This window comes from Cornus florida, unplaced genomic scaffold (genome assembly GCF_030987335.1).
Source record: "Cornus florida cultivar Cherokee Brave unplaced genomic scaffold, ASM3098733v1 CherokeeBrave_3.0.0_Hap2_Chr06, whole genome shotgun sequence".
Lineage (NCBI taxonomy): Eukaryota > Viridiplantae > Streptophyta > Magnoliopsida > Cornales > Cornaceae > Cornus > Cornus florida.
Genome location: NW_026775576.1, coordinates 53,153,039 through 53,169,575, shown reverse-complemented (window position 1 = coordinate 53,169,575; position 16,537 = coordinate 53,153,039). Strand labels below are relative to the sequence as shown.

The window sequence follows — 16,537 nt, the reverse complement described above, 5'->3', positions numbered from 1 at the left end:
TATTGATTAATTAGCAAGGATTCCAAAATGGATTTGGATGAATTTGGTAACTCTTAAATGAATTTGGAATGGGTATTGTAAAATAATTAAAAACTCCAAGCAGGTACGGGGTGGGGGCGAATTTAGTTATGAACTCATCCCAGATTATATATATACCTTTAAAAAAAATCAATATATTTAATATTTTTAAAACCCTTATTACTTTGTTAGAAGTGTTAATTAATATTTTAATATTCACTATTTAGGCTCCGTTTGTTTCGATGTAAAATATTTTTTTTGAAATTTTTTTTTTTTTCCAGATAAAATATTCTTTTATTTTTACTTTATCGGAATTTGGTAAAGGTCTACGTCGAGGTTGAGATCGAGTCCATCAGGCGAGTATGTAAAATAACTTGCTGAAAATTGATGGATGAGTTATTCTTGTTAAATTTTAATATTTTTTTTCTTCATAAATATTTTACAACAATCAAACACCAAAAAATAAAAAAAATATTTGTTGAAAAATATTTTAAGTCCAAACAAACGAACCTTAGTGATTTAAAAGTTTAATCATTATTTATCAGCCCTGAGCACATTGGGGTAGTTTTTGTTTTTAATTAAATAATAAAAATGGCATAACCTGCCCTGCTCCGCAATTAAACAGAGTACATAGGGCGAAGTCAGTATTTTGTTTGTCGGAGTAGGGACATGGATGGTATATCAATTATAAACTCATTCCAGGATAGGGGTAGGGTTGGTATGACGAATTTTCTAACCGAACGGACAGGGTCCCAAAAAAATTTATTTCCTTGTGTATTTTTACTTCTTTAAAATTTTTATTTTCTTCTCAACCAATAGGTGGAGAGGCCCCAAAATTATATTGTTACCTTTCTACAATTTTATTTTTCCTTAAATTATTATACCCAAATTTTTTATTTCCTTACCTTTATTTCCTTATTAAACCTCAACCAACTGTATAGATTTATTAAACCTAAACCAATAAGAGAGATTTAAGAGTAGATCGAAAGAATTAACTCATAATTTTTATCTTTATTTATTTTTCCCTCCTCTATTTTCTTTAAACCTACTTGATTAATTATTGAGAATATATCTATTGGACTTGTTATATATATATATATATATATATATATATATATATATATAACTTGCATACAATAATTACTATGTAAGGAAGAAAAAATCAATTACTAACTTTACATAACAAAAAGGATAATTAATTATTATTTAAAATTAATATATTTAGTAACAATGGGATTTAGTATATTTAAATATATTTTGGATTAATTAAAAACATAATATAAAATTTAAGAAAACAAAAAATAGAAAATAATATAAAATTTTATAAAAGGATTTGTTGAAGTGGGCAACTCACTGCGAGTACCAATTATATATATATATATATATATATATATATATATATATATATATATTATCATTATAGAAGATAATTGTAATGGTGAATGCTTGTTTATTTATCCAAAAGGTTAAATTGTTTGGTAATTCTACATATCCACTTATTTATACTTAATCATTCCCTCATTCAGATCTAATATGGGACAAAGCTCCCTTTATAATATTTTCTTATATCCAAACTCGCAACGCCATCACTCTTCGAGTCGGATCTTATGTGAAACAAATCTGTACCAATAACCATAATGAAGATTAGATAGAAATAAGAGCTCCATTTGCTCCCACCTTAAGCATGTGTAGTTTTGATAGCAAAGTTCCAACATCCAAACAAAAATACTACATTCCTTAAAATCTTGTCACGGTAAAGTTTGGACTTAGACTTTCAAAGACTTGCATGATTACTTAACCAATGCCAAGATATAAACGGAAGAAAAAACTCGTGGTTGCGGTGTCAATTCTTCATTCTTTATCAAGTGGTTGGTATGACTAGTTTGTACCTTTGGTTACAAAAATAGTAGTAATAAAAAATAAAAAATAAAGATAAAAATCTTAGGTTCTTGACCAACACCACATAATGCACATGTGTTGGTCTGAGTCTTTCTAGAACATTTAAAAGTAGTCCTAAAGTGGTCCACTCCTTTCACAATTCATGCCATTAATATTTTCATCAACAAAATATTCAAATAAATTTAATGAAAGCTACCTTTGATGCCATAAAAATTAAGTATGATGCCTAAAAACTATGAATATATATCATTAGGGCCATTTAATATTTTTTAAAAAAAATAGATATATGATGGAAAAAAAATTGTGATGGGTTTCTATTATATATTCACGTTTGAAAATAAAAAAGAGGAAAAGAAATAAAGAAGAATCAGTATTAGAATTTGATGAAAATAATTACCATTTCAATTTATTTTTTAAAAGCATTTTTTACTAATTGATCTTTACATTTTTCAAGTTTATAGAGAAATGCATTGGAGATATCAATTATTAATCATTATGTACGTCAATTGGGTAAACAACATTAAAATTTTTGAAAAGAAATTGTTTTTAAACCAAGTGTTTAAAAGGAAAAAAAAAACGAAGTGATTAAATTAATTATAATTCCTACTAAAATATAGCAACTCGTGAAAGTGGCAACTATTTCCTTTTCAAATAGCGCGTCACGGTCGGTGCAAATCATGATATAGTAATTAATATACATATGAAGACAGAAAAATATTTAAATAAAAAAAACTGGCTACGTGAAGAAAAAAAAAAAAAAACTGGGTCTATGTTTTAATATGGCGATACAAAATATTAATCATACCATTATCAAATAAGAGAATTCAAATCGGTAACGCAATCAAGTGATTCAGAAATATATATTTTTCAAAAAAAAAAAAAAAAAAGATTGAAGATTCAAATGGATGGCCCGTAATTCGTCAAATAAAAAAGAAAGCAAGAAAGAAATAAATAAATAACTTGTGGAAAGTCATATGGACACGTGCCTGGTGTCTAGTGGTTCTTTCTAGCATATTGTGGCCTGACTTGAATTGGTTAAAATTTGATTTGGTTTGGGATAGTTCACTTTACTACTTGTCACGAGTCTCGTGACCACTTGTTATAAGGACACGTCATCCACCATTTGAATGGTTCTACACATTGCCACAGAGATTATATATTTTCTTTTGCCATAATAGGAATGACACAACTTCAACCACAATATATACGATTATATGTTATATATATATATATATATCTATATATATATATTATTTAGTTTCGATAAGTTTTCACATCTTTTTTTGAATAAAATTGATTCTACCAACCTTCAATGTTCAACGTTGTTGATGGCAATTTTAGCATCCAAATTTGTTATTTAAGACCAACCAAACAATCAAATTTCTAAACCAAGTGTTTTTTTTGTTTTTTGTTTTAGCCTGATGCACATGCGTTTGTTTCTTTTGGCATCTTAAAAATTATTTTCTTTTAAATTTATTTTTTTCATTTTCGGCGTTTAAGAAGATTTCAAGGACTGAAAATAATTTATCAAAAAAGTTTCTGTAAGTCATTTTCCATATGTTACTTTGGGTCATTTAATCGTAAGTCATTTTTTATGGACTACATTGGGTTATAAAACCATCTGTATTCTTATTTAACTCCTAATCTAAAAATCTAATCTTTTTCAGTCCTCCTAATCTAATCTTTAGTCTTCTCTTTATATGTATACATAGAGTGAGATAAGAGAGAAAGGGAGACACAAATTTGAATTAGTCGGAGAACAGATTTGGGTCAAGAGCATGTTTTGGTATAGAAAGAGTAAAGGGAGAAAGTAATGAGACGGAGAGGGAGGGATGATTTAGCATAAAGAGAGAGAGAAAGTAACAAGAGAGAGGGAGAAAAATAATTTAGAGAGTACTATTCTTTATTGGTGAGGAATACAGAAGAAAGATAGTTAATTGTGGGTTTTATTCCCTTATGGTGACTAATTGTTACAAGTGAAACTTGTCCCACGTTGAATTTGAATAGGAGTCGAAATGTGTATAAATAGGTGGGTATGTAACACTTCCCAATAACATGAGCTTTTGAATAAATAAATAAACGTTCATTCATTACACTAACACTAAACGAAGAGAGAGTTAATTTAAATATATATTTCTATAATTAAGAAAGTATAGAATATTTTGGAATTTTTACACGTTAATACGAAGGTAACTATAAGAAATTTACATTAATATAATATATTTATTGGTCCTTTTTCTTTTGAGACACATATATTAGAATTTCGTTTTCTGAGTAGCAACATGTAGATCATTTTGTTCTTTCAATCCAATGAAAATTGAGTGCTTAACATACTTCTTTTATGATCATTAACTTGAAAAATATGGATGCAAAATGCAACTTATTTTGGTTGTTCGCAGAGCATCATTATCTATTTAAAATGGAAAACTTGAAACGAAAAAAAAGAAAAGAAAAGAAAATTAAAAATCGAAGGTTTATTTTGTGTGTAATGTTGACGGTATGTAATATATTTTTGATGAGATAGCTAGGTTATGTAAATGAACATATATAAATGTGTAAGGTTTTTTTTTTTTTTTCCTGCTCAGTATAAACTTTTATAGAGACTTAAATCCTGACATTTTAATTTAAAAAATAAAGTAGAACAAGAATTTTGGAGTGTTTCTTGTATCAACTTGATTCTCTGTGGATTGAGCTGCAATTTGGCTTGTAACCTCCGTGATTGTGCTATCAATGGAAAATGCTACGGAGGTGAGAATCACGCTCTCCTATTTGATAATTCAATTGTCTTATTAATTTTTTTCTTTTTTTTTTTTTTTAAGATCAAAATGAAAAAAATATGAATAATAAATTAATACTTAATCTCTTATGTAAGAGTGAAAGAAATTAATATCATTGTATTTAAAAGTGAAGTACATTTATATAAAAAAAGAAAAGAAAAAAAAAGAGGTGTGAATATGGCCTCCCAAAGTCCCAAATGATATTATAAGGAAAAAATTAATGAGATAATTTCACTTGTCAATAAGAGAGAGAAAACAAGAAAAAGTAAAAATCATATGGACCCTACATTTGTGTATCTAATAGATGCGTTTCATTGGGCTTATATATATATATATATATTCAGACGTGCGTGTTTTGATGTGTTTTTAGCTAATGTTCTTGTTCTTTGCTGGAAATTAAAGGGGGTATGCCCTAAATTGTTCCATATAAATAATAATAATAATAATTTTGTTGGTAATACAAAAAAGAAAAGAAAAGAAAAGAAAAGAAGAATTAGAACTTCTCTTCACATCCTATTATATAGGAAGAACAATATTGCATCACTTTGAAGCAAGTTTTTTATTTTTTTCCCGAAAAAAAACGAGAGTTTAGTAATGTATATCTAGTTTTAGTACTTCCCCTTTTATCTGTATATACTTTCCGTTACTTTTTGGACCTGCACAAGAGGAAAATTGAAAGACTAGAACAAAGTGTGTGACCTAAGTTACACCAATACTATTCGCAAGAATATTACAAATAAAAAGCTCAGCTCATGGGCAACATCATTTGCATTTGTTAGAGTAAATTGGACTGAAAAATCTGTAATTTCCAAGCAGGGGACGGATCCAAAGAATTGTGTGAGGGGTAATAGTGTAATTTTTAGTATTTTCAAGGGATCGATAGTATAATTTTATAGATGGACAATATTAAAAAATATTACAAACCTTGATTGATATTAAAATCACGCTACAGTTACACTTAAATTGCTGCCCAAAATTCAGCCTTTACTTTATCTTGATTTTTGAACCACATATGCTAAAATTATTCTTGTAACTGTGGTAAAAAAATTCTGCACTAGTACTTATAGTTTCTTAAACTCATGTAATATACATATTTTATACTCAACGAATAAGAAATATCGTCACCATGAGCATAGCGGCATTAACAGAGATTCAGAAGATAAGTTTTTGAGGTCTTGCTTTCTATCCGCACTCCTAACTTGAATGGTGGATGTGTTATGGAGTCGATATACCTGCTCAAAAGAAAAAGTATTAAAAATATCACCTTACACGGAATTCTTTTATAAACGATGACTAAAATCCAAAGAGGAGTAGAAAAATAGACTTGAATAGATCAAACCACAACATTTGAATCACTTTCAAAGTAGCCATTTGAATTGCTTGTTGAAGAACAAGAGCTTCTGCTGCTTTTGCATTAGAAACTGAACTCTATCACCAAGTAGCAGCCTTCAACAACTCAAGAACAGAAGCTTAGTGAAAATTAATCCTTATTAGACAAAACCTTCCACATCTTTAGAGTCACTTGACATCTAGGCAAATGAAGAATCAAATGTTGTCCTCCTTTTTTTTTTTTGTTTAAATACTCAATCAGTCAATCTTCCAAAGTAAATAGCTACGAGTTCAACTCTCTATTATGCACCCCAATAAAAAGGAGTCACGAGACTCTCATCATTGTATGGTTTGAGGACGATTAGATAGATGCACGCAAAGAGACAGCTGTTTTTGCGTTTCAATTTTTTGACCACAATGAAATAATTTTACTGTTGTGCTAAAGCTTGCCTTCTCCACGGAGCTCCCAATGCAAGATGTTTATTTATTTATTTTTTATTTATGCAAAAAAGAAAAAAAAAGAAAAAGAAAAAAAAGTAGCTGCCACATGTCAATTACACAATTGGCTATTAAAAAAGCTTTGAAAATCAGTAGCCTCCCCATTAGATCTTTTGCATGTTTATTTCCCTTAATTTCTCCACCCACAAAACCCAAGCCCAGGTCCATATATCTTCTTCTTCTTCTTCTTCTTCTTCTTCTTCGCTGAACCAATCCAATTCTTCCTTCTATTGCTTCTTCTTTGTCCCACATTCTTCCATCCATGGCAAGAAAAAAACCTCAAACCAATTTTCAAACCTCCCAATCAAAATCAACCAACCCCTCTTCAAACCCTCCAAATTACAGACTTTTTTTGCATTAATTCTCAATGAAATCCTCTAACCAGCCAGCCGACAAACCAACCCTCTTCAAACTCTCCCAATTAAAAAGATCCATCTTAGTAAACAATGGGTTTGCTTGGAAGATTTGATCAAAATGACAAAATGAGATGGCGGTGCCGGAGGAGGAGGAGTTCTACATCTCCGGAATTCTGACCCATCCAAAGCCAACCAACACCATCAACACGGTGGTCGCGGCCACAATAGTGTACACACACAGTTTAAATGTGTCAACGGCATTTTAAATCATAAACAATACGAAACGACAGCGTTTTTGGTATCTGCGTTATCGGATGACGTGGCAACATCTTGACCGTTGCCTCTGGATTCAGCAGCAAAAACCAACGGATGGATTCACTCCCGGTGCCCAATCCCCTATCTTCTCCCCAGAACAAGATCAGAACCCTCTCAGAATTTCTGTCTGCATTTCTATCTCTCTCCATTTCTCCCGCCCCTTCTCTGCATCTCTCTCTCCATTCTTTTGCGATGGAGATCACCGTCGCTCTGAACCATTCAGTTCTTTCTGCTAACTCGCGAATTCTTACTAGTAATTTTAACACCCGGTCAGTTTCTGCTCTTGGGTTCTCTCTACCATGTCTAAAAACTCCATGCCTCAACCGTTACAGAAGATTTTTGACCACGAGGGCCTCAATTGCAGTCGAACAGGAGACGCAGAAGACGAAGGTTGCTGTCATAAGAATTGGCACCAGAGGGAGGTACCGTGTCTTCTTTGTCCAATTTCGTTTTCTGGCTATGCTTTGTTTGTCCAATGTGGCATTGATCTTCTTTGTTCTTGGATTTGATGGGAATTTTGATATTTTTGCCTTGATTTTGTTTAGCTTCTTTCTTTTATGATTATTGATCAAATGGGTGTTTTATGGTTATTCATAATTCGGTTTTATACACCACTCTCTACTGTTTGTGTATGTGTGTATTGCTTCACTCTTAAGCTCTGGTTTTTGTAGCTTATGGCTAATTGTATCTATGGATAAATGTTTCTCTCTATGTCTGGTTCAAAAAAATGGGGAATATAACATTGATGGAAAAAGGAAAAGCAAATATTGGTGGTGCATTTTTAATAAAGGTCACTAAATTCCTTTAACATGAAATTGTGCTTATGGACTAAAATGGGATTTTCAGAAGTTTAGTAGAAGGAATATAATTGCAGTTAGTTTCATTTACAGAATTTGCATATTGGGAAAGAACTAAATAGTATACTTTGGGAATTTTAGGAAGAAGTCTGGTAATTAATCTAGTGTTCTCACATGTCAATTGGAGAAGAATACATGGAATATCAAATTTTGGAGAGTCAATATTTTATGTCTCTTATGTAACTTAGCAATTTTTTGCTTCCTATATATGGAACTAAAAAGCTTTTTGAAGTTCGAAAATTGTATGATAAAATTTTGTGGCTTTCTCTCTTAATAATAAAACTTAATTGGAGTTCATCAACTCCCACTTTTCCATGCTTTTTCTTGTTCATTTGAAAATAACATGATTTAAGGAATAAATGTAAGGTGGTAGCTCTGGTAAGTTTGGGTTGAACATCAAGCCTTGTGAAGAATTGTATTAATTATTAAACTCTTGATGGAAAGAATATATTAGCCATTAAGAGGAATAGGTGGAAAGCCTAAAACCCTAGATGAAGGACTTTTACTATTTACCACATGTTAGGTTTTTATGTGAATGAGGATCAGTCCTTTATTCGGTCAAATGATGAGAGATCCAGATCTATAAAACGGTGAAAAGGTATGTTCATATGAAGATACCGTTTAAGCATGTATAAATGGGGTATTGATGAGTTTATAACCATAATGAGTTTGCTTTATAGCTAGTAGCAAAGGACACAAAATTCCAAATTGCATTGTAAATTGGGATGGACAAACCCCTGATTCCAGGTAAAATAGCTCAAATGCAAACGGTGAGGTGACAGCATGCTGTAGAAGGGGAATAGTCACAAGTTTGGGCAATAGGATGTTCAGAAGAACCAAAATCTAGATAGGTTGAAGCTGTATAGACTGAGTTGTTTTAAGCGTGTGACATCCTGCTGGTTCAGAAGGATGTGAACATCAAATCGTGATAGAATATGAAGCAGATATAGTCAAAGTAGACAATTTAAAATAATAGACATCTTGTGAAGAAGAAGGTCTGTGTGGTGGCAAGGAAATGTTTGCTTGTATATCCCAAAGCTCCTGAAGAAATTGATGAGGACCAAAGTTTGCAAGGAATCAATAATTGCTTATAGATGCTTAAATCCAAGCAAAAGCATAAAGATTTGTTTTGCAAGCCTAGATATATACAAGTGTGTGTAAATATAATCTATCTGATAAACGCGGACGCCAAATCTAGATTTCTATCTATTATATCCTCAATGTATGAAGCTAGGTGAATGGAGGCTCAACCTACAAATAAAGTCTAGGGTCCCATTTATAGTTGTTAAAGGTGTGTCTGGCCCCAGAAAAGCCCCAAGTTTTTTCGAGGCCCAGCTTGAGTGCCACAACCTACAACAGGTCAGGCACACTTAAAGCTTTCAGGTTGGTGGCTTTTAATTATTCAATGGTACTTTTTCTTTATTACTGGCAGTTAATTGACATTCTTTATATATATATTTTTTCCTAATTGGTACTTACACACACTTGTCTCTTCTGAGACCTGAACCCTTGACCTCTATTTGGGAAGTAAGAAACTGATACCGCTAGGCCACTGGCCCGTTTGTGACATTCTTTATATGATATCACAATCATATTCAAAAGATCATATCATTAAATTTTATCGAGTATATGGCAGAATTCTGAACTCATGATTAATTATTTGTATTAAATGTGTCTAGGTTTTGATAGTTCTAGCCATTTTCTCGTCGAGTTTATTTACTTACCAAAAACATAAAGTGTCTAGTTCTTAATGCTAAATAAATGTTCAAGAACTACATGATTATTCTGTATTTTTTTTTTTTTTTACTTTTGCACATTTATATAGTATTTAATCTAGTTTATGACTTATGAGTAAGCATACTGGAAGGATATATGCATATTGATTACTTAGTCCTCTTAGTTAGAATGCATTACCCAATGGCTAATCTATAACTAAGAGTCTAAGACAAAACAAAGCCTTCGGTATCATTTTGCACAGATTAGCTGCTCGTAAAAATTTACCATTGCAACAATAATGACTATTATTACTGAACCCTCTAAGTTAGTATGCCAAAATGTTCATTTTATTATTTTTAAAAAATGGACTAGTTATTTGTTGCATATTTTGAATTAATTCATTTTTACATTTATTTGAATGAATTTATATACAAATTGAAAGGATATATGTACATTGAGTTAGCTAATCTGTTGAATTGATATATTCATTGATTTAAATGAATTTATATGCAAATTGAAGGATATATGTAAAATGAGTTGTCTAATTTGATTGAGTAAGAGCTTAGTTCAACTAATATCTCCAATAGTTTCCAAGTGGAAGGTTAGGGTTCAAGTCCCCACACTTTTCTTGTTATTGGATTGTTATTGATAAAACCTTCTTATCAATGATCATGACAGTTTTATCATCACACACACATATGTATACATAAATACAAGTTAAGATGTATGTGCAATGCAGATGTTTAAATACTGTGACGAATTTTAAACAAGTAATATTCAAGAACATCGCATAGTAAATTAAAATTGTTTTACTGAAAATTCCAATATAAAATTATTTGCCCAATATTGTTTTATCAAATTTGGAAACTCTTCAGCATGTTCAAAAACTGTATCAAATGATAGTGTAATATAAGCAATTTTTTTATAAAAAAACTCTTGAAATGTGAATCATTGGAATAATGTCGTGGTTCCTTTTCTGACCCTTTTAATTCATATGGAAAAATGAAAAATTCAGAGCCATTGAAGACGTACGTGTAAATTATGTAATTAGTGGACAACTCAAAATGATGTAACAGCTGCCTCATGGTGTCAATTGAATAGTCTTTCATTAATTGGTTTTAAAAATACAAATAAATAATAGACTTATAAATACATTCAAATAAATAATTTCATGAAAATAAACAAAATAATAAACAATAGAAATTAAAAGAATATTAATACGTAATTAAATATTTATTAAGAAATGCATGTAAAAAATAAAATCATATTGCCATCTATATATATATATATATATATATATATATATATTTATATGCAATTTTAAAATCGATATCGGTAAACATGATTAGAGAGGTGCATGTGGTCGGTCAATAGATATCTCTTAAGCTATTAGTTTGCCTTCGTATCATTAGACTAATAATATAAAGTGACCAGCTGCAAACATCCCTAATTAAGCTAGCCATGTGAATATCCACCTATCTGTTATTTGTTATACAAAATAATAGTGAAATAGAAACCAATTTAAAACTATACAATGACTCAGATCTTACACGCGCGGCAGGCATCACCCATCCCTGCCCATGAGTTATCAGGAATGCAAACGTACTGAAGTTGAATGAGTGTGGATATGGGGATTAGTTGCTCTTCCATAATAGTCCATTCGTGAATGTTGACATATCAATCCTGTTGCTTTTCAGCTGGCAAACACGACCTTGGTTAGATTGAAGTGATTATTTTTTTTTTGTTTCTTTTGTTGTTCATTATCATATATTGATGCTTGAGTCATGGAAGATAATACTTTTTATGGTTATAGAAGCGTAAAACGACTGGTGTATGTACTAAATTATAATAAACAATACTACATGCTACATAAATAAATATGAACTCGTATGCATGACGTCGATATAATTATTCCTTAAGCTGACATAACTAACACTAGTATTCCTCGGTCGCATGCAGTCAAGCTCCCTGAACTTGGTTTGTGTAAACCTTTTTATTGACAATATATACTGCATAGATTTTTCATGTTCTCTAAATTTCACAATTGATATCATTTGATCAGTTAAAGATGATTTTCTAACAAATGCTTAAGCCATATAATTTGGATATGTCTTCAATCTTAAGGGTGTTCTGTATTTATTTCTTGTTTAGGACAGCCCACTAGCACTTGCACAGGCTTACGAGACTCGAGACAAACTCATGGCAACACATCCGGAGTTGGCTGAAGAGGGGGCTATCCAAATCGTTGTAATAAAAACAACAGGTGATAAAATACTAAGTCAACCACTTGCAGATATAGGAGGGAAGGGCTTATTTACAAAAGAAATCGATGAGGCTCTTTTAAATGGTGAAATTGACATTGCCGTCCACTCAATGAAGGATGTCCCTACTTATTTGCCAGATGGAACTATATTACCTTGCAATCTTCCACGCGAAGATGTCCGGGATGCCTTTATTTCCTTGAGTGCATCTTCGCTAGCAGATCTTCCATCAGGAAGCACTGTTGGTACTGCTTCACTCAGGAGGAAGTCACAATTACTTCATCGATACTCATCTCTTAATGTGAGTATATTGTTTTAAATATGACGATATGATTTTGCTAGGATCTGGATCTAATACATTCTCAGTTATAATAATGATTTCAGTTTAAGAAAGGATTCTGTTACTTTTTCTTAATCAGTCATTGCAACAGCCTGAGAATTGATTTTTATGTTCTGCAGTTCCTGTTATGTTGTTGGTAAAGGCATTGAGAGTTAGCTTGAATGGTTCTTTCAAGGTTGATGTAACCTCAACTTACATTAAGTTTCAGTAAAGTGTCTGGGAAGTTTAATAGTGATTGACACCACAAGCCTACATGTTTCTTGCATAACATGACACAACTTTTTCCTCTATAATCTGGCTAACATGAGGAGTTTGCAGTGTGCTTTGTTATCATCTAGTATTGCAGAGTGTGACTAGTCAATTTGCTACAATGTAGTTCTAGTTTTCATAATTTTGTGTTTTATTTTTTATTTTTTAGTCGCAGTTGGATATTTTATGCACTAATTTCGGTAAATTTTTATCTGTGACCTTCCTTGGGAGTATAACATCTGTTGATTGAGATTGAAAAGTGACCAACTTGTGTTGTTTCTGGTAGAGGGATAAATGGCTTAATAATACTCCGCAAAATGCCAGTGCATTTAGGGTCTTTAGTGCTTACTGGGCAGGTTTATGTTGATTTGAAAGGTTTATAGCCCCTAGATTCTACTGATCAAAGAGGCTTCAATTGTAAATGATACCAAGCTTGCTGATGCGGGCATGTAGATTGTATAATGCTCTTCATTTTCTGTTCATTAAAGATGGCTTTCTTTCTTCATGCCCTTTTTAGCTCTGTTTTGTTTTTACTTTTAATAATATTAGGGTGATACATTGGCAGGAACACTGCTAGCTCTGTGTTCCATCTTATATCTCATGTTTGGTTGATTTCATGCACAGGTGCTGGACAACTTTCGAGGCAATGTTCAGACAAGGTTAAGAAAACTAAATGAAGGGGTAGTCCAAGCAACATTATTGGCATTAGCCGGACTCAGACGCCTAAATATGACTGAAAATGTGACTTCAATTCTTTCTATTGATGAAATGCTTCCAGCTGTTGCTCAGGGGGCAATTGGGATTGCTTGTCGAACCGATGATGATAAGAATGTAAGTTTTGTTCTGTGGTGGTGCCCAAGCTGTGTAAATGATTTATTTTAGTTTGATTCTGCAATCTGCATGTTTGATTTGGGATCCATAGTGATGTACCAATGCTGCTCAAAGACTAAGGCCGCTCATGAGCTTCCATATTGGACACATCACACATTTTTTGTCAATAGCATTCTCTCTATATAACCGTAGATGAAAACTATAGTTTTTTGCAGTTATTGCCAAATTGAAGTCAAACAAATTGACGAATCAAGTACTTTTTCTTTTTCATCTTGATTCTATTGCATTTTCATGGGCCTTTTTTCATGATTTTTTATGAATCATATGCATTGGGAATGGCAATATGAGAGGCGGAATGGAAATGCTCTGCTGCCTAGTAAACCTACTATCTTCATGTGTGTGGTCTGCACAAGAGAAAACTCTCTAGTTTAAAATCTTTTTCTTTTCTCCCCTGGGAGTGAAGTAAATTTGTTAACTGTACATTTAAATTTAAATTCAAATTTATCCAGAATATCGTCTTGAACAAATTAGCAGATACAGTTGATCAGACTTTATATTGGGATTGCCGTTTACTTCTATTCCTCGTGATGAATATCTTTGTCTACAGTTGTGATATATAACTTTTTACTTAAATGATTTGGGGTTTTATTAAGAGAAATTGACAGAAGTACAACTTGTCATCACATGGGAAAAACTTATTTATTTACTATAATAATAAACTCTTCTTCTTTTGTTGATTTTTATGAGTTCCTGCAGGTTGCATGCTCTATCGTAATCTGATATATGGGACCGACATTCCATTATCCAGTTTCCGTTACTTTAGTGTTTCATCACTGTGTCTGCTTTACTTTTCTTTCTCCAATTTTTTTTTCTTCTTCTTTGGATAACTTTTAGATAAGACTAAGTTCCCTGAAGGGCTCCTGACCTGTGTAATAATCCCATCTCATGTACAATTTTTTTTTTTTCCCGACTCTTTGTGGACTTGTTTCTGCTAAATCTTGCTCTGACTTCTGGTGTGTTCCCTGTTTGTTTTTTGTTTCTATGTTGCAGGCTAATTTCATAGCCTCATTGAATCATGAGGAAACTAGATTAGCAGTTGCATGCGAGAGGGCTTTCCTTTTGACATTGGATGGCTCATGTCGCACTCCAATTGCTGGATATGCTTGTCGAGACAAGGATGGAGACTGCATTTTTAGAGGGTTGGTCGCCTCTCCTGATGGAACTCGAGGTAAAACAACTGTGGTTGTGTGACTTGAGGAAGATTCATGTATTGATTTTAACTCGCAACTTATGTTTGTATAAAGATCGCTAATTCTTTAACATGCTATTCTTTTCCCTTTCTCCTTGTTTCAGTACTTAAAACTTCCAGAAAAGGCCCATATGCCTTTGAGGATATGATTCTAATGGGGAAAGATGCTGGCAAAGAACTTCTCTCACAGGCGGGTCCAGGATTTTTTGATTGTTGAACTGTTTGAAGGAGGAATGAAGTTAAAGTGAAAGACATCCAGGCATTGTCTTCCACTTACAGCATTAGCATCCATTGATTTCATTCATTCATCTTTCAGGTTGTTGTAACCCTTTTCCTGGGAAAATCTTTTTCATTTATAAAGTTAAAAGCTGTATTACACACATTATTTTCCCAAATAATGACCAACTTTAACTCCAAACTTGAGGGCGCGTTGTCCAATATAAATATATGTATAAACATAAATCTGGGTATTGTGATTTATTTGTATCTGCATACTTTTTAAAAATTTAGACCCCTCTGCTTTGTGAAACTTTATTGTTGCAAGCTTTGTGGCAGTTGAGACAAATTGGTTTTGTTCACCTCTTTTTCTTTCCATGGTCGTTATTAGCATTATGTTAGTCCTTTTTTTGTTTATCTTTGTTTTCTGTCGACGTAGTTACATATCATTGATTCCTCCCCCCCCAAATCCCTTCCCTTTTACTAGCCTTTCTACCTTTGTTTATAACCGTAATGGTGGTTTATGTGTAGGTCTTTGAGAGGAAGAAGCAGCAACAGCAACAGTAGTTTGCCACCTCGGAAGCCATAACTTAATGGGGGTGGTTTTGTGTAAAACCTTGTTCAATATCATTGTTGTGTCAACTTTGTTGAAGCATAGTGCAAGTGAGATGTAGTTGTAGTTGAGAATTATATTAGGGCCATTCCAGTTGTCTGGTAGAAGCTAAGCTGGGTGTGGCCATGGCGAATCTTTCGATCATTTCTTGAATGTAACAGGAATTTGTTTGATGAATGTACTTTCCTCTTATGAGATCTTAAGAACCATCAAATCAAGAAAGCAAAGTGTTTACATGACAAGAATGGAATGAGCTTCTCTCTTTATTTTCTGTCCTTGGTGTGGCTTATAGTGTTGAATTTGCTGTAAAATCAAAGGAATGTTGCATAGTGCTGGTAGATCTCGCTTATTTAGGGTAAAGTGGTGCAAGAAGAACAAACTAAGGTCGTTTTTGGGGGTGATTGTGGGTATCTAAAAAGATTCGTCCCGCGGTCTGAAGGGACATGGACACACACAGTTATCAAAAAGAAATAATAAATAAATAAATTTGTATTTTTTAGATTGATGTTCTTTTCTCACAGGAAAAAAAGAAAAAAAAAAGAATTTTTGAGAACTTTACATTTGTGACTTGAGACAATTTTTTTAATTTGATGTTCTTTTATCACAGGCAAAAAAAGGAAAAAAAGAATTTTTGAGAACTTGAACATGGGTGACCTGAGACAATTTTTTTAATAGTATAATTATTATTATTTTAATTTAGAACTCTTTCTCATTCTTTAAAATCTTTGTTATAATTTTAATTCATTCACAAAAAAAACTAAACCTGATGTTAATATTTTATTGTTGTAACCTTTATGGGGTGTTACCATGATATTAAAAGACACTCAAAATGGAAGGACTTGTCATGACATTCAAAGAGACTCAAAATGGAGGAAGTATAATTTATAATCCTTATACACCCTGATTTTGGTAATCTTAAAAAGAATTGAAATATACTTCAAATTACTCAACATTCCTATTTTAATTTTCTCCAAAATCTCAAATTTCAAAATTTTGAGTAGTATCATACTATC

The 16,537-nt window shown here is 32.1% G+C and overlaps 1 protein-coding gene across 3 annotated transcripts; it reads left to right on the top strand.

Annotated features, from left to right (window-relative positions):
- The first annotated feature begins 6,709 nt into the window (after window positions 1-6,709).
- On the top strand, window positions 6,710-15,795 carry LOC132311525 (porphobilinogen deaminase, chloroplastic). Of its 3 annotated transcripts, none has more exons than XM_059809444.1 (6): window positions 6,710-7,614; window positions 11,922-12,327; window positions 13,240-13,446; window positions 14,497-14,674; window positions 14,800-14,954; window positions 15,443-15,795. In XM_059809444.1, the coding sequence occupies exons 1-5, from the start codon at window positions 7,247-7,249 to the stop codon at window positions 14,910-14,912; spliced, it is 1,272 nt and encodes a 423-aa protein (XP_059665427.1). In that variant the 5' UTR covers window positions 6,710-7,246; the 3' UTR covers window positions 14,913-14,954; window positions 15,443-15,795. The 3 variants fall into 3 exon arrangements, 2 of the variants coding, with proteins under 2 accessions (XP_059665427.1, XP_059665426.1); XR_009483038.1 differs by having other exon boundaries at window positions 6,711-7,614; window positions 14,800-15,011; XM_059809443.1 differs by lacking the exon at window positions 15,443-15,795 and having other exon boundaries at window positions 14,800-15,175.
- Window positions 15,796-16,537: the final 742 nt, after the last annotated feature.